This window comes from Rhinatrema bivittatum, chromosome 15 (genome assembly GCF_901001135.1).
Source record: "Rhinatrema bivittatum chromosome 15, aRhiBiv1.1, whole genome shotgun sequence".
Taxonomy (NCBI): domain Eukaryota; kingdom Metazoa; phylum Chordata; class Amphibia; order Gymnophiona; family Rhinatrematidae; genus Rhinatrema; species Rhinatrema bivittatum.
Window position 1 is genome coordinate 52679582 of NC_042629.1, and position 24838 is coordinate 52704419.

Genomic DNA, 24838 nt, shown 5'->3' on the forward strand with positions numbered 1-24838 from the left:
ACACCCAGGCTCTCAATCATACACACATACTCTTTCACATAAAGAGGTTTTCAACCACACACTTACATACATGCTGTCACACACACACAGGATCTCAAACACATATGCTTGCTCACTCACTCACTCTCTCTCCCTCCCCACTGAACTAGCGCTCTCTCCCCCCACCAAACTAGCAGCAGCCTCCTCCACTTCCAGCCCTCGTAGCCTCGAGAAAGAAGTCCCATTGGCCACGGGGCTGACGTTCCCCTCTTTTGCTCCTTGCTGCACTGCTCTTCTGCAGTACTTTTGCCTCTCATCTTTGGGCCGATGCTGCCTGAACTAGCATATTCTCTTCTTCCCGCACACGCTGCATACCACTTCCTCTTCCAGGTCATGGGGAGCGGGAAGAAGAGACCATGCTGGTGCTGCTGAATCCAGTTCTCCTGTCGCATTCCACCTGGGCTATCAGCATTTTAAGCCCAGGTTGAGGATGAGTTCCTATTTCGCTGGGGCAGGGGGAGGAGCTGGGTCAGCGAGGGATCGGGAAGTGTGGCGACACACCTGCACGTGCTTGGCAGCACACTAGTGCGTCGCAACACACCAGTTGAGAGCCGCTGCTCTATCATATCCCCCCCCCTCAGCCGTCTCTTCTCCGAGCTGAACAGCCCTAAATCTCTTTAGCCTTTCATATTAGAGCCATTCCATCCCCTTTATCATTTATTTTTTTTTTAGATGCAGCAACCAGAACTGCACACAGTATTCAAGGTGCGGTCTCACCATAGAGTTATACAGAGGCATTATGATATCCACCATTTTAATCGCCATTCGCTTCCTAATAATTCCTAACTTTGTTTGCTTTTTTGACTGCCACAGTACACTGAGCCAATGATTTCACTGTGTCATCCACTAGGACACCTAAATCTCTTTCCTAATGTGGAATCTAATATCGTGTAACCACAACAAGGGTTATTTTTCCCTATGTACATCACTTCGCACTTGTCCACATTAAATTTCGTCCGCCATTTGGACGTCCAATCTTCCAGTTTCAGAAAAGCCCGAGCACCCGTTTAGACTGTGCTCATAACCCAACTCTAAGAAAACAAAATGGGTCACTTCAATTTCTGCTATAAATTTAGATACCATCACAAGATTATTCTGTACAATACAAGAAGAAATGGCTAGTCACATTGTTGTATTGTATCAGGGATATGAGCTCTTTAGCCTCACACTGAGAGGGCATGGCTAGCAGAAAGCCCACATGAGTGGCCCCCTCATACTAGTTTCTCTGACCGTGGAGATAGCAGCTACAGCTGAATTTTTTCCTATAGTACAATCAACCCCTTAGGGTCCTCAGTCCACCATCTGCTCGAGTTTAGAGGAGAAAGAGAGAGAGAGAGGCTAAGACAAACAGGAAGTGGTCTCTCTTAGGGAGGGGGGTACAGCTGTTAAACTCAGATTAAAGCAATTATACAGAGTGCAGCTTTTAAATACAAATTATTTTCAGCAAAGTTACACAACAGGACAAAAAAAAAAATACACTGGGCCAGAAACGTTGGTGTTTGTTTGCATCCTTTACTAGTTTCTCTTTGAAATTACCTACCTTTGAAAAATTAAGCTCCATAAAATGTATATTTTTTATCCAGCACGTAGCAAAGTATACAGAGAAGAAAACGAGCATTTCAGTTCTATTAATCAACACTTAAAAAGTACTAGAGAGAAAATCATGTTTTGAATCTTAAAAGAACTTTTATGTTCTTTGACCTTTAAAATGTACCTGTCACGTTTGCTTTTGACAAGTCCTTTGTTTCTATTTTTCTTTGCAAGGTATACACAAAAAACAACAAACTAGCTTAAAAGCCTCTATTTAAAATCTGAGCTTTGTATGTAACAGCAGAAGCAGGCTGCCTTCCTGGAAAGCAAAAGGAAGCCAAACTGTCCTAAGGATAGATTGCTTTGTGTTTGCTGATTCCCAATTCCTCACTCCTCTTCTCCTACATGAAAACAGATGTCCAGTGTGAGCTATCCAAAATCAAATACTCTGAAAGCTCCCCCTCTAAGTGTATGGCACCAAAACACACACTTTCCAGAGGTCAAAGATATCTTTAAACAATTTTTCATAGTTGGTGTTTATCAGGAACTGTCTGGTCTTCCAGAGCTGCTCTCTAACCATCCGCCGGCCTGACTGGTGGCCCCTGTAAATGTTTTTGGTGGCCTTAAATGCCCACTTTCAGTTATTTATTTCAGAGAGTAGAAGGAGTGGGGAGTTCAGGGTCACAACAGACACAAAGCAAACGGGTAGTCTACAAGAGGACCACAGGGCATCCATGCACTAAGTTAAAAGCAACTCAGAATGAAAGATTTGAAATGACTCCGCATATCGACAAAACACAAAAGTGATTTTTAACTCCAAAGACGTAAAACAGAACTAAGTACCAATGGGGGAGCATTTCAGTCTTACCAACATTCAGATGCTTAGGTGAAATGCTACTATATAAAAAGGGTTATTACTGTGACATGGAAAGAGGGGACAATAACCAGGAGGCCTGAGTTCAAGACTAGCTTCTGACATTGTCTTGTGACCTTGGGAAAAACGCAATCTCCTCATGTCCCAGTACTCACTAAAGGCCTAGATTTTCTAAGCTACCGTGGATTCGTGAATCGAGGGGGGCGAAGCGGGGGTTGGGCCTGCAAAAGCCGGCAGCGATCGCACCTCTGCGGTGCAATTGCTGCCGGCTTTCACACCCAATAGCGCCATCATAAAAGGTGGTGCTACTGGGCGCGTGATAGGCAGCGAAAAGGGTTCTTACCTTTTTGCTGTCCGCCATGTCTTCGCGGCATCTGCCCCCGGTGCCGCCCCGACTCCGCCTGTTCCAGTCTTGACGCCGCCCCTTTTTAGTGATCGCACGCGAAGAGAGACTAGCTTTTAAGCTAGTTTGTTGTTTTTGTGTATACCTTGCAGAGAAAAATAGGTCTTTTCGCGTGCGATCGCTTTGAAAAATGACCCCCCCCTTAGTCTGCTCTTTAAAGTGAGGATTAATTGCTTCAATAAGAAATTGGTTGCTGGATGACACAAGTCAAAATAAACCAATATTTGAATAAATAAGCATTGTAAATATTTTTTTAATTTAATATTGATTTCTAAAATGAGTCAGCAGCAAAATGTTATATTCAAGCCGTTCTAATAAAATTAATTTTCTAAGGTTAATGTGACAGCAAAAAAAAAATATAATTCAGCCTTCAAACAAGTTGGCAACCTGAGAAGATTAAAAAAAAAAAAAAAAACCCCATGAAAAACTGAGTACCTATAACTGACCATTTCAGGGTGCAAAGTGTTACGTCTACTTATCAAAATATTATCACTGGTAGATTTGATACAATAAAGATAGATAAAACGTGTAGATTCTATGTCTGCTTTCCTGTGATCATTTTACACAGAGAAAAGAAATGTTTGGCTTACAAAAGGAGAGCTGGAAAAGAGTCCTGAAGGTCACTGCCCTTAAAATGCAGGTTGAAAGACATTATGGAAGAAAAGAGAAATTAGTTTTATTAATGCAAATAAAACAGACAGACAGTATATACTGCCCGGCTCAACCTAGTCAATCCCTAACTGCTGCGGTACCCCAAGTTTACTGTGTAATGCATTTCACTGCAAACAGGTGAACAATTTAACAGCAAAGTGCAGTGCTTGTGCAGGTCATTCTTGCTGAAAGTAACCATGTTAAAACTTTTTAGGTATCTTTTCCAGTGATTGGCAATTGTTTGGTGAACGGGGTGGCTCTCCTTGCATCCTGTTTTATATCGTGTAATGGAGGGGCATGTCGCCGTGTCAGATCTCTGTGTACTGTGGATCTTTTATTGGACTAAAGTTTCTGGACATAGATGCTATTTAAGTGTAAGCCATTTATTTTTTCCAGAGCCATGGCTTAAAGGTTAATTTAATGATCAATAAGGGCTCAGAAATGACAAAAGGAAATAAGGCAGCCCAGATGTACCCATCGACCTTTTCTTTCCCATTAAGCATATTTGTCCAAACTGCACTTCCTTGAAGTTTTTTGCAGTGAGAGAGTAAAGGAAATGCTAGAATGAAGAGGCTCTGACCAGCAGAGGGGGGAGGGATTGAGTTCTTCACAGAAAGAATAGGGATGCATGTAACCCCTTCCCAGTGCACACACACAGTCGGGTCTAAAGTGTTACCAGAATTAGCTTGGGGTAAGCAGAGAGATGATCCTTGGCAGTGGGAACGCAGGGATAAAGCTAGAGATCATCCTATTAGAACCAACGGGATGGAAGATAGGAAATCTGATCATTTACAAAGGAAACTAAATTGCTGTAATAAACCACGCAGAAGAATTAACCTGGAGGCTTCAGTTTCCTATACAAAGGAGCCACTGTGGTCTCCAGTGGTCAGCACCATACACTGGATAAATGGAAAACTGGAAGAAACGTGTTACATATTTTAGTGATACACCTGCATTATGATGTTCACTGTAAGTTATGAGCAGTAGCTTTGCTGTACTTTGTCTGGCTTCGGATTTCATCCCCAATCGCATTTAGCACTTAAAATACTGAACCCTTTGCTATCAGTCAGATTTGGGGAAGACTTCAATTGCAAATCATAATTTATTCAAAAGCATTCCACCACCCCCCCCCCCCCCCCCCCGATTACATTTTTTTTTTCTTTTAATTACTGTTAATTTCTGGGCTTTCCATTAACTTTCTCGCATGCTTTCCCCTTACACCTTAAGTGATACCAAACTAACTAAGCATAAAACTGCTACACATGAAACGTAAACAGGGGAAAATAAATCAATATCCTTAAACGTAATCACCTGACAGTTTCCTGCTACTGTAAGTTCTGTAAGTTCTCAACACGTGACATTTATCACACATCATGGGTGGAAACTGTTCAACTTACTACAATTTTAGCAGCACAGCAGTGTAGGGGGTGATCAAGTCATTTAGTCATTTGCGGGGTTTGGGGGGTAAGAGTGCATCAGGATCTGCACTGGAGAGTAACTTTTATAGCCCACCTCACTCAGACTGTTTTATTGCTTTCCTTCCCAGTTTCAAGCTCTACTGCCAGCCAGATGAGCTCCATTTTAGAGAGTTTTCTCTTTGGTGTGTCCTTGGGAGGGGGACCCTTAAGACAAGGAAACTCTGAAAGTAGTGAAACACCTGCATGACTTTAGCAAGAGCGAGATCCGGGAACTGCATCCGACTTTAAATTATGACCCGACCCCCATGTGATTTAGACTGGCCACAGAGGACCAGGTGGGATTTCACGGTACAAGATTAGGCCTGCTCCTTTGTCATAAGAGGTGCATAATTGAAACCGCATTGCTGATCCTTGCACTACCACCTGCTCAATCGTGTAATTTTTGGTAAAGGTCTACAAAAAAAGGATTTATATGGCACTGCAATTACCCCACTCCCTCCAATTTAAAGTCAATAGTATCATATGAAAACAAATTTATGGACTGCAAATGAAATGTAACCTCACATGCAGGAACAGTCTGATGTCAGCACGTACCAGCTGAAGACTAGAAGAGTACCTGAATACCACAGTCCGTTGGGATGGGAGCTTACATTTTAGTTGCATCCATGAAAGGTGTTTTGATGCAAGTAACTTCTACTGTAAAGAATGAATGAAATCTGGGAAGTGCCACTTCATTTTAAAAGAAAACTAAACTCACTGGGCAATAATGCAATATTTCAAAAGCATGCATGGAACACAGGAACAATCACAGAACTGATTAGAAAATATCTCTTTAGTTATTTTGGAATACATTAGGATGCTCCCTTTGCATTTTGCCTACCCCCCAGCTTCCTCACCTGCTTTTCTCCCCACTCTGCCGCCCCCCACTTCAAATTCCCTCTTAAGCAAATCAATTTTTTTTAAGTGGTAGAACTTCCCTCCCATACACTATCTCACCAGGTCCTGTTAACTGTGATGTCATAAACAATATCCTGCACAGCGCGAACCAACCAGATATCATGTGAGATGTCAGTCCAAACATAGCCACTTCAAGGTAATCAAAAGAAGTGCTAAGAAACTGTAGGTCTGCAATTGACAACTCAAAAGCGAAAGAATCAATTACTAGAATAAGGAGTTTTCAAACTCTATACGGTGCATGGTTGGGGAAAAAGTACTCATTAAGCTTTGGATTCTTCAATGCACAAGAGCATTACCAGATTGGTTAATGAGTCTCCAATCAGGCTATATCATAGCACTTTGTAAGGTTACTAGCAGGTCAAACTTGACTTTCTATTGACCCACACAAACAAGGTTCTGATTTTATTTTGTGTAAACTAAGCAAATCCTGAAAGAAACAAAAACTTGGTGCATGCAAGAAAACCACAAGGAAGGAACTCTTAATGCACTTATTCAATCCAATTTCACTGACCAGAAAAAGACTTTCATTTCCTCTGTTGGGCAAAAATAACTTCCACATAGACTGTATTGCTAAAAGTGTATTACAAAATATCACACTCATTTCCAGACCCTGCAAAAAATGGCTACAAAATGAGTACTGGGTATTTATCTATATAGAATCCTCTCAAACCAAAATTATAATTCTACTTCTCTATCCACTACATGAACAGGCCCCCCCGATAGTACTCTGCCCTGTAATTAGTCCCAAACTGATCTCCAATGGAAATATCTGAAGGAATGCTCTGCATCAGAAAAAAAACATTCAAAAATTCTCATACTACACCACAAATGCGTTAGCCAGTCTTTCAGAAAAATCTTTTCTTGCCTTTGTTAAATATGAAACCATGGGATCCCAACTTGTTTTCTCTCCTGTGCTCTCCCTCATGCCCTCAATTCTCTGTGGTTCCATGTCTATCCCTTTAAATGCTAGCCCCCAAGGCCCCTTCGCCCCACCACAGCCATACTACTAAGTGCAATTTTCCTCCCTCACTGTCAGGCCTGCCGGAGCCACTGAAACAGTCGCCAGAAATGTTCCTCAGGGTTATCACTCTGCTGCCTCTGGTTGTGCGCAGCACGGCTATTGACGTGCTGGTATCGTCAAGCATCCCCTCCTCTCAGTGCGGTTTCAGGCTCCTCATAGTGACAATCAACTGCATTTTCCACGCTGGTTGGGCTTCTCGAGGCTGAAATCTTCCTCTCTGTCTCTTGGCCTGGGATCAGGCAGTGGGATTAGGCAGCAGCAGCAGCAGCCTTGCAGCACAGCTCCTCGGAGATTAGATTAGCATGCTCTTTTTCTCAGCAGTTGTACTTTGGTTGCCTCTCTTCTGACAGACTCCTACAGAGTCCACAGAACTCCGGTTGGGATTTTATATTCTCTTTAATCTGTCCAGTTTTGCTTTATCTGTGACATCGTGATCCGTTAACTTTCACAGCATCAAACTGATATCACAAACATGATACGAAGACATCGCAGCAAGATGGAGCATCAGCAGATTCTGCTTTCTGTAAAAGAGCACTCTCGTAATAAGAATTAAAACCTCTTAAAAGCTAGCTCCCATTGATCCTCCAAACATTAATCTTGAGAAACGGCTCCCAGCACAGTTACAGCGGACTACACCTAAATCCAGGTACCATGGCCTTACAAATCTGCACCAAATCAGATTTCAAGGCACTTACAGAGTTCTCCAAATCATGAAAAATATATTCAGACTGTGAAAGGGTCCTCTGAGGGCTGCCATGAAGCCAGGAAATGTGTATTTGCAAACCTGCATTTGTGTAACTAAGCAAAGAGACTACTAGTCATAAAGTCAACACTGATATGGCAATTAACTTTCCCTAACACACTAATACCTGCAAACCTGTGACAAGACATTTTGTCAGTCACTTTATCAAACGCTTCACCTGCTTCCCAAGTGCAGGTCTTACAGCTTATCAACACTGCATGCCAATTCAGAGTTGTGCTGTCTGCAAACAGCTTCATGCTTTACAAGGAAAAATGTTACACCAACAAACCAGAGAAAGAAGCAGTGTTTCAGAACAAGATTTCTTCCTGAAAGGTAAAAGTCAGACGTGCAGAGCTAAAACAGAAGTAAAGTGCTGACAGCTGCAGAGCCATGGTTACAAAATGACCTGAAGGTTTACAACAGAGAAAGAATCTGCTGTCTTTTTCAAAACCACCAGCACAACGCAAGCACCCTAGCAAAACCATAATACACCCATGGAGCGTCAAGGCCAAGTTCTCTACTAGAACTGCTTGCTGTCCCTGTTTGAATAAATGAATTTTAGGTTATATGTTGTCACCTCTAATGCTGTTTAAGCAAAAAACTGCACTTGCGTGCCACCACAAAAATGAAAATGCAAGTGTGGTTCACTAAACATCTTTACCTTATCACAGAAAAGCACTGTACATCTTTCAAAAGGGGATAAAAAAGCAAGGTCGTTGGTGAAATATACTAAACTTACACTAACCAATTTCTCTGCATATCCTTCCAGCATGAACTACACTGAAAGGATGTTGGTTACCTGTTTAGAGTAGAACAGGACATTAGAGATAAATTAGTAATGAATCTAAAAAATTCTCTATTGAGATTTAATACAAAGAAATGGATCTTGCCTGGCTTATACAAGATTTTATTCCTCGTTCAGTGGCAAATGTAACAGAAAATCTTATAGACGTTTGTTTTTCCAAAAAGTTAATTCATTTTTAGTCGTGTACACAAGGCCATTTTGAACAAGCAAGTAAAAGTCCATCAATATTAAGATGTGCTCTTACCTGTCCTGCGACTGCTCCTCATACATCCTCTCCTTCCCCTCTTTAAAAAGTCTTATAGCTCGTTTTGATTTCTTCATCAGACTGTCGATGTAGATTTTAAAGTACTCATTTTCACTGAGCTGAACAAGCTTCTGGTTGTCATCGTACTTGTTCAGTATCAGTCGCAAATGTTGGTAAGTGTCCGGTAAAATATCAAGTATATAAGGTGGGCTGTTTTTCAACTGAAGTTTGGGGTTTTGGCACAATCTTACCTAAAAGCAAAAACAGAACAATGTGAAGAGAAAAACCTTTTATATGCACAACCAGTCTGTCCCCTAAAAAGCTTGAGTATGTCAGGTAACGAGAAAAAAAGCATCTCTGTAGGAACCAGCTTGGTAATGTATAGTGTCTAGAAACAATTTTGTGAACCTGCCTAGAATGGTCTGCATTTTAGCACAATTCATACTCTAAACATGATTAGATCCTAATCTATACCCCGATAAGAGAAAACCCCACTAAATAAATGACTCAGAATAAACTCATATATTTTGATTTATTCAACAAAAAGGTTCTGCAATAAAGTATCCCTGTGTGAAAAGATATGTGAACTCTTCATTCAGTAACTGATGGCACCACAATGAACAGCAATAACTTATCATCCTGTAACTGTTGATCAGTCTCACGTCACTTTTAAGGAAATCTATACCATTCTTCCATCCATTACTGTGTCAACTCTGACATGTGAAGGCTTCCTTGACAACACAGTTTGCTTCACGTCTTGCTACTAAATTTGAAAAGGGTTTATTTAGGTCAGGACTTTGACTTGGTCAATACAAAACCTGAAATCTCTTCAGCCGTTCTATAGTAGATTTACTTGTATGCTTCCAGTTGTCGTCTTGTTACATGACCCATTTTTGGCTACACTTCAGCTTATGGATGGATTCTCCCTTAGAATTTTCTGATATAAAGCAGGATTCATGGTTACATCAATGATTGTAAGTCATTCAGAACCTGGTGCTGCGAAGGAGCTCCATACCATAGTCTCTCTGCCACCATGCTTGACAGTCGGGAGGAGGTTCTTAGTTTGGAAGGAAGTGTTTAGTTTTTGTCAAATAAAACAGTTGTTACTGTAACTGGAAAGTTCAATTTTTGACTCATTGGTCCAGAGAACATTTGTCCAGATGCTCTTTGGCAAACCTGAGCCAGGTAGCAATGTCCTTTTTAAAGAGCAATGGTTTCTTCCTAGCTATCCTCTCATGAGCATCATTTCCATTCAGTTATTTTCCTGATGGTCGATGCATGTACCCTTACATCTGCCACAGCAAGAGAGGCCTGCATATCTTTAGATGTTAACCTGGGGTTCTTTGTGATTTTCTGGCTTGCTCTTGGGGATGATGTTGGCAGGATTGTAATTTTCTTCTTTCTATTTGTAGACTGAGTGGAGATTGATAGAGTCCCAAATTTTTAGACATGGTTCTGTAACCCTGTCTAGATAGATGAGCATCAACTTCTTTATCATAGGTCCTCTGAAATTTCTCTTGATTGTGGCATGATGAGCTCCCACTAATTTCTACCGTGAAAACCAAACTCATAACTTTTTAAACCATTTTTTATAGGGCAGGAGACCCACTCAGTCATGCAAATTTACTCTACAGGGTGGTTTACTTAGTCAATTATTTAAGTACCTGATTCTCATCAGCCAATTTATTGTGCTAAAGAAATAGGGGTTCACTTACTATTTCACACACATTCTGGATTAGTCTTTGTTCTTACTTTGTACGTTGTGTCTCAAGAAACAGAGTTTAATTTATACCCTTTTTATTGCATACAAAAGACTGGTTTCAATTAATCAACAGTCTTCTGGTAAGAACTAGTAATTCTCAACATTATACTTGAGGCTCACAAACTCTCTCTCATCACTGTAAGTTACCCCATGCCACTTTTAAATACCCGAGATGCAGAAAATGGCAAACCATGCTATCAGAACTGTATCCAGCAGCTCAGGTTGGCCTACAATAACTGGTCCAATGTTAACGCATTAAAAGGTCGCCGTGAGGATGCTATAAATTATGCTACCCATGCGCATATGGGTGCCCGATTTTATATTAGCTCACGAATGCCGACTCGCACACGCAAGGGGGGTAAGTTTTAGTCAATGTGCGCAGCAACGCAATAGGGTCTTTCCCCAGTCCACTCCATTAAACAAGCAGACTGGGAGGGAAATCTTAAACCCCTTGCCTGTCTTTTCCCCTATCCTCCCCAACCCCTAATCCCCCCGTTTGCAACTTACCTGCTCTCCTGAGCAGCAGTAAGTTGCGTGGGTCCGGTGTTCCCAGCGCACGCAGCAACGGGACAGTGCTTTAATGGCACTGCCTGGCCCACCCACCCCTTTTTCATCACGCCGGTCTTTGGCGCATATCTCCCAGTTTTTACGCTAACTGGCCTTTGAAAATTAGCCCATTAATGCACAGCTATTAAGGCTATTAAACTCTAATGCCTGCTAAGTTACAGGTTCAAAAGTCATGCCAAGTGCCAGGGGGAGAAACAGGATTTGAACGCTGGTCTCCAGGACCCTAGTCTGTTACACTCTATCCACTGGACTACCTCTTGTCCCGTTATAATTCTTCCAATCTTATTGGTTATCTTTATTTGCAGTCCTGGTTCTCAATCTGGATGGAAATAAACCTGCTCAGAAATTAAAGATCAGGAAAGCATCAGTAGCAGCAAAACTCCTCAAAACATTGACTTATCTTCCTGGCTATATTGCTTCCTCTTTTAAATTTTTGGCCCCAAATGTTTTTCTTAATCTTCACTTTTTCAAATATTGCACATCTTTTAATGACACCCATGCTGGCTGCTTTTGTTGCTGTTAATGCTTGCAGGGTTTCCTCCTGACAGTCAGCACCAGAGTACCCTGATTTACATTCATAATAATGGAAGTGATTAAACTGGATGAACCTTAAAATCCTTTTAACACTAATAGTGTCTCATAGCTTAGGTACTTCTCTGAATTTCATTTTTGCTTTATATTGCCACTTTAAAGCTTAAAATTAGGGAAAGGAGAATGTACATGCCAGGAAAATTCAGACTTGCTATACTGAGTCAGGCCAAAGGTCCGTCAAGATACAACCATCCATGTACTAATAGAAATAAACTATAAAAGAAAGAAGAAAAGTAAACACATTTGTCTCCATACTAGCTTGCTCAAGGTTCTAGATCCCTTTCTTTGGTATATACAGTCAGCATAAGTCGGTAAAAACCTGATCTTCCTTCGCCTGACAAAGTAATGCACACATGTCCATGCCACAATCTTTCCATCATGCTTCCGTTATTTACTTCTCAGGATACATTTTCCATTTGTTTCACAAACCAACAGAAGTTTAATACAAGGTCATGTTCCATTTCCTATTATCTGACCCTGGAAAACAAGACTTGATAGTGGGATGTTTCTTCTGCTGGTGATATGTGAATCTAGACATTATCAGATAAAGTGGTTTGGTTGTGTATTAATTGGAGAATCATGGTATCTTTTAAACCATAAATATAACTGAGTTTTCAGAAATATATGCTATTGTTGGAATTTATTTGGTTTCTGCTTCAGATTAGGAATACTTAGATCCTGCTTCCCTTAAAGTGTTAGTTCAGTACTTCTTATAATGAATGATTTATTTTGTTTTACTCACCCTTTAGCACAAGTGCCCTTGGAGTGAGGAACAGCAGCATAAAACAGTACAATTTATTTTATTTATTTATTTATTTAAAAACTTTTATATACCGATTTTCACGGAGAGTATCCGACCAAAATGGTTTACAAGTTCAATTTATAACAAGGCAAAAATAATAAAAAATTAATAAACAGAAATTAAATAAAATATAGTAAAAGATTTGAAAAAAAATACATCGTGTATATATAATCCCTAACTCATTTACAATACCTAACTAAAAATTATTACAAAAAACAAGAAAAAAGCCAGAAATATAAAAAAGTTAAGAAACAATACATAGAACACAAAAATAAAAACAGAATACATAATTCAAAATAAAAAACTTGAAAGCTTCAAGTATAACCACCAACAAAAGTACAATAAAACCAAATTAGCACAATCCCCAGCAGTAATATGCTGCACAAATAGGTGAGCCTTACCAAGCATGCAAAAAAAAAACAAACCCCCAAATAATCCGTTGCTGAATGAATCTCAGGTGGCAAAGGATTCCACATAAAAATCATGCTTTCCGGTCCTACTGAGATATGCAATTTGTTTTTCAGATGAACAAGACACCCGGGAAGTGCACAATAACCGTTTGGGAATATAAATCAAATAAATCTTTAAATTTCTGGCACTGATGTTATGCAAGGATTTGAACACTAAAGATGGTCTTAAATTGCAACCAAACTCTGCAGGTAGCCAATGCAATTCTTCTAGAACTGGGGACATATGGAGTTGTATAAGAACAACCGAGCAGCAGCATTCTGCAGTAACGGAAGGCAATTGATATATGCCAATGATTTTTAGTTCCATATCCCTCTGGGGAAAAACAACTGTGATGTAACTCTGGACAAAGTGACATCTTACATCAAGGCCATTAAGCAGCGGGCACATGTAAACTTCCTTAAACTTAATTTTGCCAACATGGAAATACTTAAGAGTTGGGAGGCCTGGGTTTTTGAATCTCAATTTTATTTTTCATTCCCAGAAGCTCCATCATTGTCGGTGCAGGAGTTGACATGCACTCTGGACATTTTGCTGGACAAGGACCTTTCCATGTTTCCTAATATTAAGACTGTTTGTAAAATATACTTTGCTATCTGCATCTGCTTAGGCAATTACATCCTTTGCTGAATATGGTTCAATTGCTTAAGAGGATGCATGGTGTACCTGTACTACACAACCCAACTGTTAATAAGCCTAAGAAATGTATTATTCCTGGGGGAATTCTACACAAAAAATATATAATTACTCATACTGTAACAAAATAAAATAATCACTGTATGAATAAATACAGAAAAGTTGCTAAAAAAAAAAAGCAAAATATTTTTATGCAAAATTCTCCCAGAAGTATTGCAACAGTACATCATAGGCCCTGAATCCTCCCTCAGAGGTTTGGCGCTCCCAGCATCAACCCCGTTCCCCCTGCCCCTTCAGTACTATCCCAAGCTTGGCCCCAATGCTTTTTACGTCTCCTCACCCACAAGCATCATCCCTCCTAGTTCTTTCCCCAACTTTTTCACACTTGCTTCCTCTCATTCTCATGCTCAGCCCTCCTCTAGTTCTCATTCTCTCTCCTCCACACACAGGTTCAAACACCGCCCCCCCCCCTAGCCTAGACATCACCACTCATGTTGCTTTCTCCCTTCCTCTACGTTCCACCCCACATTTTCTCTCTTCCCAGGCTTGGACCTTGTAGTCATCTCCCTTTCAAAAAGCTACTCCTTTCCTTCTGTGCCCAGCCTGGATTGCTGCCATCTTATTTCTGGGGCCACATGGATGGCCTGCTGTGGCTTCACCCTCTTGGACTTGCGTGTTTATCCCTTCATTTCATCTGTCTGGGGCTGCATGGCCAGATTGCTGCACCCTCTTCGTTCTGGATCAGTGCAGTTCACCCTGCTCTGCTTCTTTCAGATTCCATGCAGCCAAATTCCTTGCACGTTTAACACTGCACAAAAGGCAAATTCTGTGCTGGGCAGAATTCTTCCAGGAGTAAATAATTAACCTGAAAATACAAAATAACTTTTCCTAACAGAGAAACAAATGCTGAAAAGTGTAGGAAAAACCAAGCCTACACTGCACAGGACCCATAGAAGGCCTAGACTCATTCAGCATCACACTCTGTAAAGTACCATTCAGAAATAAAGAGAACTATCTTAAAAGGGTTCCTAATCTACCCAAATCCACAAGACGTCTTAACACTGTGTAATCCATGTCAAAAGCCAGTGCGAAATCAAGAAAAATCAAATGAATATCATGTCCACAGTCCAAAGGTCTTCCACCAATCCCACAAAGGCTGCCTCAGTGCAGTGCCCAGTATGAAATCCACTCTGGAAAGGGTCAAGAACATCCTGTTTCTAAACATTCAAGCATTACCTCTTTGATAAGTTTCATTAAAAAAGTGGTATCGGGAGTAGCCTACAGCTTCTATATTTAGAGGACTCAAGTTTATTATTATTAAAAGCTGGCTGAACAAATAGAATAAAAAATAAAACATACACACCAGCAGTTTCCAAATGTCATTCCTTCAAATTAAAAATGAGATGTTTATATTCAAATATGCATAAATTAACAGACACTGCTTTTTTCTAGAGGATCAAACCTAATCTGCTGCATCCCTACAGAGCACAAAATCTTCAGTATGACAACTGCACATATGGCACTCGGAAAATTTTTTTTTTTTGATTTGTCTGAAGATCTGGCATCCATAAAGCATTAAAATATTCTAGTTGGCAAACAAATATATTCATAATTTCAAAATGTTTTGTTTAAGAGTGGGAGTCTATGGGTATTTTTGATAGAACATGCACTCCTCTTGATAGAAGGGAAAAGAGCTGGAGGACAAAACTGATGATGGCCATTTAGATCACTGGCTCTCCATTTGGTCTTCAGTCAGTCTGATTCTCAGAATATCCACAATGTACATGCATAACATAGATCTGTATACCACAGAGGCAGGGGGCATGCAGATTTCTCATTTATATTTGGTGTGAATATCCTGAAAATCAGAGTGGCCAGATAGTATCCAAGGACCAGACTGAGAATGAGGATCAGTCCAATAGTTAGAGCAGTGGGGCTACAAACCAGAGAACCCAGCGTTAAAATCCCACTGCTGCTCCTTGTGACCTTGGGCAAGTAGCTTTACCCTCTATAGTATAAACTTAGATTGTGAGCCCTCTGGGGACGGGGAAATACTCACAGTACCTGAATGAGATCCACTTTATAAAGTGCTGAAAAGCAGAATATAAATACATTTTTAAAAAAACACTGATTAAGATTACCTCTTCAGTTACTGCGTAGTTAAACTGGAATCAGAATGACCAACTTCAAGAATTGGTGCAATCTTATGCCCACCAAAAAAGTCTCATAACTCAAGAGTACTCTTATTGACAGGGGTTTATCAGTTTCAAAAGTGGAAGTGCTTCCATTTTTAATCAACAAATATGTTTTCATGTAAAACCAATGTGGTTTGAAGTGGAACTTTTCAATGTTAACTTTTTTATTATTTCTCTAAATGATATCTTCATTCACAGTGCTCATGTCTAATAATTGAGACAGACCTTCTAATCAAGAGTAGTTTTCAAGTATGTGTGAGGGTGCTTGGCCAACTTTTGCAAACACTAGAATATGGCATGATGGTATGTTTCAACTCATATGCATCATACAAGTAATTTTATTAAATTTATAACATTGACATCCTCAAATAAGCTTTTGGAAAATTCATTATGGAAATGCACAGAATTCATTTTTTATTTCAATTTATATTCTACTTTTTGCACTTTATTTTTTTCAGCACTTCAAAGTGGATCATCAATATTCCCAGTGCTTCTGGTATTTCCCTATCCCCAGAGGGCTTACAATCTAAGGGCCTCATTTTCCAGAGGGATCGCACGCGAAAAGTCCCTTATCGCGTGCGATACCAAAATGGGAGCGGAGTTGGCCCCAGAAGAGGAGGAGTCGGGGCATCACCGGGGCCGACTCTGCGAAGACGGAAAGGTAAGGCCCTTTTTGCGTCCAATAGCTACACCTTCTATGGTGGCGCTGTTGGGTGCGAAACCAGCAGCGATCGCACCATGACAGTTCGATCGCTGCCGGCTAGCACAGGCCCGCCCCCTGTTTCAGCCCCCCACCCCTCATTCCCTAAAGTATCGCAGGCCTGTGATACTTTAGAAAATGAGGCCCTAAGTTTGTACCTGAGGCAATGGAGGGTAAAGTGACTTGCCCAAGGTCACAAGGAGCGACAGCAGGACTTGAACGCTGGTCTCCTGGGTCATAGCCCCACTGCTCTAACCACTAGGCTACTCCTCGAACGTTTCTGTGGAATTGGTAAATAATGGACACTGTAAATGTAACTTTCTATGTAAAGGTGAATAAAGCATTATTGGATAAGATTCTTTAAAATATAAGCTCATGTGTTTCCTTATGTTGTTGCAGTTTCTCAGATGTTACCACTAGGTATTCTTTCTTTAATGAATAAGTTAGGGTTCAAAAAATGTGGTTCCATTTTAGCTGTTTTTTTTAGCACTTTCATTCCAAAAGTCTCATTCATTTTAATTCGTTTTCAGAAATTATGCTTGTCAATGCCATTTTGTGTGTATAAACCTCCTTATGAATAAAGAACCAAGATTCAAAACTCAGAATACATAACATCTCTACAGTTGTAACCAGTTTTCATACTCCCTTCCTGACCCCACAGTGACCTCACCCCCTCTTCTTTCGCCAGTTCAACCCCAGCATTCTCACTCTCAGTCCTTCTCAACCTGACCTCAGCATTGTTCCTGTTTCCACTTCCTACCATTAATTCTCTCCTCCAGCCCATGTGGGCAAATGTAGCCACAAAAGCTGTTTCCTCTGTCTGCCTGACCACACTGGCTGCTATCTTTTGGCCAAGCAAACTTGTGTGGATCACTGCCCTGCCGCCATCCTCCAGCCTTGCTGGCAGAAGACCAATGCCTAGACCTACTAGTCTGCATGATGCCACAAGTGTGGGCACATCTCCTGGCTGGCATAACTGCCACCACTGACCTCAATAAATGTCACCTCAAGCATTTTATATAGATTTACATTTATAAATCACTAGGGGGCACTCCATGAAGTTAGCAAGTAGCACATTTAAGACTAATCGGAGAAAATTCTTTTTCACTCAATGCACAATAAAGCTCTGGAATTTGTTGCCAGAGGATGTGGTTAGTGTAGTTAGTGTAGCTGGGTTCAAAAAAGGTTTGGATAAGTTCTTGGAGGAGAATTCCATTAACTGCTATTAATCAAGTTTACTTAGGGAATAGCCACTGTTATTAATTGCATCAGTAGCATGGGATCTTCTTAGTGTTTGGGTAATTGCAAGGTTCTTGTGGCTTGGTTTGGCCTCTGTTGGAAACAGGATGCTGGGCTTGAGGGACCCTTGGTCTGACCCAGCATGGCAATTTCTTATGTTCTTATGTTATGTTCTTAAAAAGTGATTTACAACAAATTAACACAATCAGAACCAATAAGACATATTGAATATAAAATCACATCCCACAATATAACAAAACATGAAACCAACATTCCAATATTACAACAAAATCAATACTTTCCGACCCAAACTGATAAAACTGGGCAAATTCTCACTACCTAGATAAAATTTCAAAATCTAAAAACAGAGTCCACATAAAAATCAGGAAAACCTGCAAAATAACCTGAAGGCCCACAATAAATAAGAAGCTATAGACAAAAGGCCACTGTAAAGTCCGCAGTGATAGTTCGACAAATTTCATAGTTAGCAAAATTTCCAGAGTATAAAATGCTCAAGTGTGTTATAATCTGCAGTTAGGTGCTAGGCTTAAGGTGCAAATCTAATAGTTGAACATTTTCACTAACTTGCCCATGAAGAAATGACAGCTAGAGAGAAACAAAAAAAAAAAAGAAGTGGAGTGGAAGAGTAACCTTGTGGTTAGAGCAGTAGGCTTCTGAACCTAGGAGACCAGAGTTCAAATCCTACCGCTGCTTCCTTATGACCTTGGGTGAGTGGCTTTAGCCTCTGTTGCCTCAGGGACAATCTTACAGGGTCCTTCATTAAAACACAATAGGCCACGCTGCAATGGTAAGATTTAAATTAGGGAAAGGGGGGTGGGGTTAGAAAAACTTTGATTCCAGTACCACCGGAAATAACACCATCTTTTCCATTGGCGATACGGGGGCGACAGTGTGCATCAAGGTTTGCACCACTTCAATGCCACCAGGTGCACACTATTGCCTCCACCCCTTTTTTTTTTTTTTACAACTTATCATTCCGCCATAATTATAATATAATTATATACATTATATAATTATAATTACAGCGGAATGACGAATCCCAGGGTTAGACTGGAAGTTCTCTGGCTACAGGGACATACCTATAGTAGCTGAATGTTATCTGCATTGAAGTGTCAAAACACAGAAAATAAATGTTTACACTCATTGGTAGCTTTTGAAACAGAATTTTTGTTTTATTTGCCTTCTGAGAAAAAAAGTGCATCTGCAATTTGAACAGCTTGGTATGACAGGCCAGGCATTTTCCATTTAAATAAAGGGACTGTAAATAGTTTCATGCAATATACACAAACTGAACATGGCACTAGCATGAAATTTAACGTAGCTGTTCATGCTACTGTAAGTAATGCTCACAATGAGTTGTCAAAAGTGTACAGCTTTCATAGTCATTCAGTCAGTTCTCTTCTGGTGCTAACATAAATCTTGGAAGAGTGCAGGAAAATTCTTCTCGCAATAGGCCAGAAGTCTTTGGTTTTTGTAATTTGTTGCCAAAAAGTAATGAATTTAAACCTCTGACTTGCAGATTTAAAAGCTTTGCTGCAATAATAGCAAAAAAGAACTTCAATAATTCAGTTGGTGGAAGTTGTGTTATTCCTCTTTCAAATTTTATTCCTAAGGCCAGCCAACTGCTTAAAGTTTCTGAAAATGCCTTTTATTAGCCACTCTTGCCATTATGAATTAAATATTAAGCTTATTAAATAGATCAGAGCACTGCTATTATTATCCTTTTCTGAATTCCATGCAGGAATCATATTGCTACATGTACGGCACAAATATGGTATGAAGAAATGAGCTGCAGAAGGAAGCTTTTAAAAGCAAGATCCTACCAAAAGATGAATGCCGTTTTGTTTCAAAATATTTACATACATAAGAAACAAAAATATTACTACGACAAATCTAGACTACTGTGTGTTACCTCCTGGATTCCTTTCTGCGCTGTGAGGAGGAGGAAGAGCTCATATCTCTACAGGCACACTTTCTGAGCTCCCCCCTTTCTTCTCAATCTGTGCAGGTCACTGCTTATACTGTAGCCCAAGGAGGCTTTCAACATGCAATAAAGGATTCACCTCTTTCTTTAAAATACTTGAAGACCAGTCATTCTTCATCACCTCCATAAATATCCACCATGGCTGTGATAAGGTAGTCTCCAGTTTTCTTTTACAGCCTTGGAAGACAAAGGATGAGTGGAGGAGTAGCCTAGTGGTTAGAGCAGTGGGCTACAAACCAGGAGACCAGGATTTGAGTCCTGCTGTTGCTCCTTGTGACCTTGGCTAAGTCACTTTACCCTCCATTGCCTCAGGTACAAACTTAGATTATATGCCCTCTTGGGATAGGGAAATACCTACAGTACCTGAATGCTGTGACCTTGGGCAAGTCATGTTACCCTTCATTGCCTCAGGTAGATTACAAACCCTCTGGGGATAGGGAAATACCTACAGTACCTGAATGTGCTGTGAAAAGCGGAATATAAATCTAAATAAATAATCCTGCCATGCAGCAGCTGCTCCATAATTTAGGTCCTTTATTCAATAAAGAGTTTTGGCATAGGTACAAAATTGGATAAAGTTCTTTTTAAATAAGGCTCTGTTTGAGATTTCTGAATCAGGTAAGAGTAGTAGACAAATCCAATTAGGGAGTACAGCAACCAGGGCTGGTTTTCAAGATATCCACAATGACCAAGGCATGAGTTATATTAGCCTGCACTACCTCTATTGTATACAGCTATACTGCATCCATTGTCAGTCACTGAGGGGCATTTGCATGCAATAGAGATAGAAGATCTAGCTAAGGCAGAAACAAAGAAAATGTGGCAAAAAGATAAAGAAATAGTCCTAAATAATATTGCATGTCACTGGCCTCAGTAAGTAAGAATTTCCAGGTCCACCTTGATATGCTCCCTATAAAAAGTACACCCTATGAACTGCAGATGCTGGTATTTCTGTTTGATGCAATGCAAGTACTGAGAAAGGCATTAACAGTAAAGTTGAGATTGAGATTATACCTTTGTGAAGCATGATATTCATTCCTGTTCAGGTATGCCCAAAACCAACCCAGTGGGAGACATTGCCCCTGTAGAGCAACATTTGTTTTTTTTTGTAGAAACATATTTACACAATCTCTTTCGATTTTCAGGCTTTTCTGCCCCACACAATTGGAATTGGGTCCTGTGTTGTTGTTTTTCATTTGCTAATTGGGACTGGAGTGAAAAGTGCATTGCTCTCTAAATTTGGATTTTTCTCATGAGAAATTCTCTTTCCCCCCTTACCAGATGTGCTGGGCTAATCTCCCCAATACACTAGGATTGGACTATAAGTACACCTCCATATATGATCTCTCTGACTGCACAACAACCCCACTTTACAGTATGTAGCATTGAACTTCAAGTATCAGGTTAAGATTTGACCATATATTACATCACTGTGCCCAAGTCACTTCAGTGCAAACTCGAACAGCTTAGCTAAATAGCTGTTAAAGTTCCTCTATTTCAGAATTTTATCTCTCTTCTCAGTGGATACAAACATTTGAGGATTTTGAAAGTACCTGTGCTGAGGCTCTAGTCTTTTAGATCTGAATGTGTCTGGGGTGTTCCTCAGATAATTATTGTTGAAGATTCTGAATAATGTCACTATATGCTGTATTCATAATTTTTATATTTTAAACAGTGGGCTGCAGAAGTGGAAATCTTAAAAAAAAAAAAAATCAGGAAAACAGCCAATGTGGCCAATGGACCATAATAAAAGTGCAACTTTCTGTACTGAAATCTATAAGTATAAGAAACATCTTGAGACAAAGGAAAAATGTATGGAAACTAAAGTCAGGCAATTTGTTATTGAGAAGAGTGCAAGTTGCTTTCTCTCTCTCTTTCTATATATATATAGTGTTTTGTGTTTGAAATTCTTGGAACACTTTAAATCTTAGCATCAGTCTCTACCTTAGCATATCACAGATGCAATATGCCAGACCTTATTCCTACACTGTGCTGATAATCCATACTAGCCTACCGAAAAAAAACCCAAAAACACCTATTTGCCATGTACTGAGGAGTATTAAAGCTCTGGTTTAACTTCACCGTCAACATCAGCAACAAATACAGTCGCTGTATTTAGTAAGAAGAATGATAAACCTATTTTCAAAATATGTTCATGTGTTTAGAAAAGCCAATTCCCAAACTTTTGTTTTTGTTTTAATAGTATTTATTAATGGATAATTCTTTCAAGACAATTGTAGTAAAGTCATAGCAGCAGTCTTTGCTAAATTCTCACACACGCTCCCAGGAAGCTTCAGAACTTCTAGTTACAGATCTGTGTTTGCATGACCAGTCATTTTACTAACAAGGAGCTGAAAAACAGGTTTCTTTGATTATTTCCTCTGTTACAACAAACAACGTACATTGGTTACAAACATTTCCTGCCTTGTAATGGAAATGACAGACGCGAGCTTCGAGATCTTATAAACAGTGCCTGCCACAAGGCAAACCTGTCCTAAAGATGAAAAGAAGCAACATGAGTACTGCTCCGTGCCGGCTTCCTATCTAAGCCACCACAGTACTTGCTAAGCACAAATCCTGCAGTTGCATACGAAAAATATGTTTATAATAAAGACAACCTTTGACATATGTAGGGGGGGGAAAGGCTTGGTTGGATAAGGAAATCTGGCCCTCTAAGGAGACTCTTCCTGCAGGGATTTTGTTTCAGCAATACTCAAATAAAGTGATCCATGGATAAGGGCGAGGAGAAACCTTTCTGCATCTTCCCCCCCCCCCCCCACACCCTCGGGGGGGGGGGGGCTACCAGGAGCGGGGGAGGGGACAGGGTTCAGGACAGGAGCGGGGGGGGGCTGGGGGCTGGGGGCGCTCCCCTCCCCCTCGTGCACTCACCACTTTGTCCATAAGTTTCCAGGTCTTCTCCACGGCCCTGCGGTCGGCTGCCGCTTGCTTGGGGGGCCCCACCGCGTCTTGGATGATGTCGATGAAGCCCAGGATGCGGCCCTTGCGGGGGTTGGCCCCCCGGCCCCCGGGCTGCCGGCCGTTCACCGAGTTCGCCATGGTCGGTGGGGGGGGGCGGCTGTCAGCCTCGAGCCTTCGGCTTTACTTGGGTTTGCTTGGGCTGACTTTTGCTTTCCTGTTTCCGAGGGGGGTGGAGTCAGACTTGTTTTGACGGTGCTGCAGTAACCCGAGTCCCGACCCGTCCCGTCCGTTCCGTCTCTCGCTCGGTCTCTGCCTCTCTCAGGCTCGGCTCATGGGGCTTCCTGGCCCCCCGGTGCATGCTGGGAGGCGGGGGAGGGCGTGGTGACCTCAGAGAGGGAGGCGTGCGCGCGGGGTGAGAGCGGAGGCTGCTCCCTGCTCCGAGGAGGTTCGGTTCCTCCGCTCCCCGCTTATTGCAGGCAGAGGCCCCGGGGCGGACTCTAGAACGGAGGGAGAGCGGAAAACCGGCGCTTGTGGGCACTCCCCCCACCCACCCAATTGTTTCAGGAACAGAGCTCCCCTTTCCTTCTCCAGTGCAGTTTCCTCTCTCTGAATGCAGGAACCCAGGAGAACTCCACCCCCAGCTCTCCCGGCTCCGGATCTCTTGTCTGGTTCGTTTTTCCTTTGTTCTGCCCCAGCCTGGCAGGAAAAATGCAGAGCCCCAGCCTGGGCCTGGAAACGCACAGAAGCTTAAACTTATCTCAGCCACCTGAACTGCAAAAGGCTAACTACGTTTTCAATGCTGCACAAGGGAAGATGAAGCTGCTCTGTGCCTGGCCGCCCACGCTGGCTTCTACCCGCCCCCAAACCCCCCTGCCTACCTTGCCTTCCACGCCCCCATCGTGTCCTGCCTCCTCAACTTTGAGATGCAGGCTCTAAAGATGAAAAGAAGCAACATGAGCACTGCTCCGTGCCGGCTTCCTACCTAAGGCACCACAGTACTTGCTAAGCACAAATCCTGCAGTTGCATACGAAAAATATGTTTATTATAAAGACAACCTCTGACATATGTAGGGGGAGACAAGGCTTGGTTGGATAAGGAAATCTGGCCCTCAAAGGAGACTCTTCCTGCAGGGATTTTGTTTCAGCAATACTCAAATAAAGTGATCCGTGGATAAGGGCGAGGAGAAACCTTTCTGCATCTTCCCCCCACCCCCACACCCTCGGGGGGGGGGGGGCTACCAGGAGCGGGGGAGGGGACAGGGTTCAGGACAGGAGAAGACCCTGAGCGGGGGGGGGCTGGGGGCGCTCCCCTCCCGCTCGCACACTCACCACTTTGTCCATAAGTTTCCAGGTCTTCTCCACGGCCCTGCGGTCGGCTGCCGCTTGCTTGGGGGGCCCCACCGCGTCTTGGATGATGTCGATGAAGCCCAGGATACGGCCCTTGCGGGGGTTGGCCCCCCGGCCCCCAGGCTGCCGGCCGTTCACAGAGTTCGCCATGGTCGGTCGGGGGGGGGGGGGCGGCTGTCAGCCTCGAGCCTTCGGCTTTACTTGGGTTTGCTTGGGCTGACGTTTGCTTTCCTGTTTCCGAGGGGGGTGGAGTCAGACTTGTTTTGACGGTGCTGCAGTAACCCGAGTCCCGTCCCGTCCCGTCCCGTCCGTTCCGTCTGTCGCTCGGTCTCTGCCTCTTTCAGGCTCAGCTTGTGGGGCTTCCTGGCCCCCCGGTGCATGCTGGGAGGCGGGGGAGGGCGTGGTGACCTCAGAGAGGGAGGCGTGCGCGCGGGGTGAGAGCGGAGGCTGCTCCCTGCTCTTGTGCTGCGAGGAGGTTCGGTTCCTCCGCTCCCCGCTTATTGCAGGCAGCGGCCCCGGGGCGGACTCTAGAACGGAGGGACAGCGGAAAACCGGCGCTTGCGGGCACTCCCCCCCCTCCCAATTGTTTCAGGAACAGAGCTCCCCTTTCCTTCTCCAGTGCAGTTTCCTCTCTCTGAATGCAGGAACCCGGGAGAACTCCACCCCCAGCTCTCCCTGCTCCGGATCTCTTGTCTGGTTCGTTTTTCCTTGGTTCTGCTAACCCCCCGGCCGCGTCCTGTGCAGGGAGCAGAGGAGCTGGGCTCGGCGGCAAGGCTTTCTGTAATGTGTCGTTTGTTCTGCATGTCCTGACTCCTGCCTCTGCTGCCTTCTCTTGGTGAACTCTTTTTTTTATAGTTTGTTATCATAGGTGCTAATACTTTGCCTTCACGCGTAGAGGTTTATATTCACTGGGTGTAGGGACC

The 24838-nt window shown here is 42.2% G+C and overlaps 1 protein-coding gene across 3 annotated transcripts in view; it reads right to left on the reverse strand.

Moving 5' to 3' along the window:
- Positions 1-24265, reverse strand: part of CBLB (Cbl proto-oncogene B) — a 131393-nt gene extending 107128 nt beyond the window's left edge. For 2 of the 3 annotated variants that reach the window (XM_029578234.1, XM_029578232.1), the window contains exons 1-2: positions 22539-23419; positions 8685-8935 (exon numbers count right to left, since the gene is read on the reverse strand). In XM_029578234.1, coding sequence (XP_029434094.1) covers positions 8685-8935; positions 22539-22706 — 419 coding nt within the window. In that variant the 5' untranslated portion in view covers positions 22707-23419. Of the gene's footprint in view, positions 1-8684; positions 8936-22538; positions 23420-23897 lie in introns of those variants that run through there. The other variant, XM_029578233.1, reaches the window with a different exon arrangement.
- Between the last annotated feature and the right edge of the window lie 573 nt (positions 24266-24838).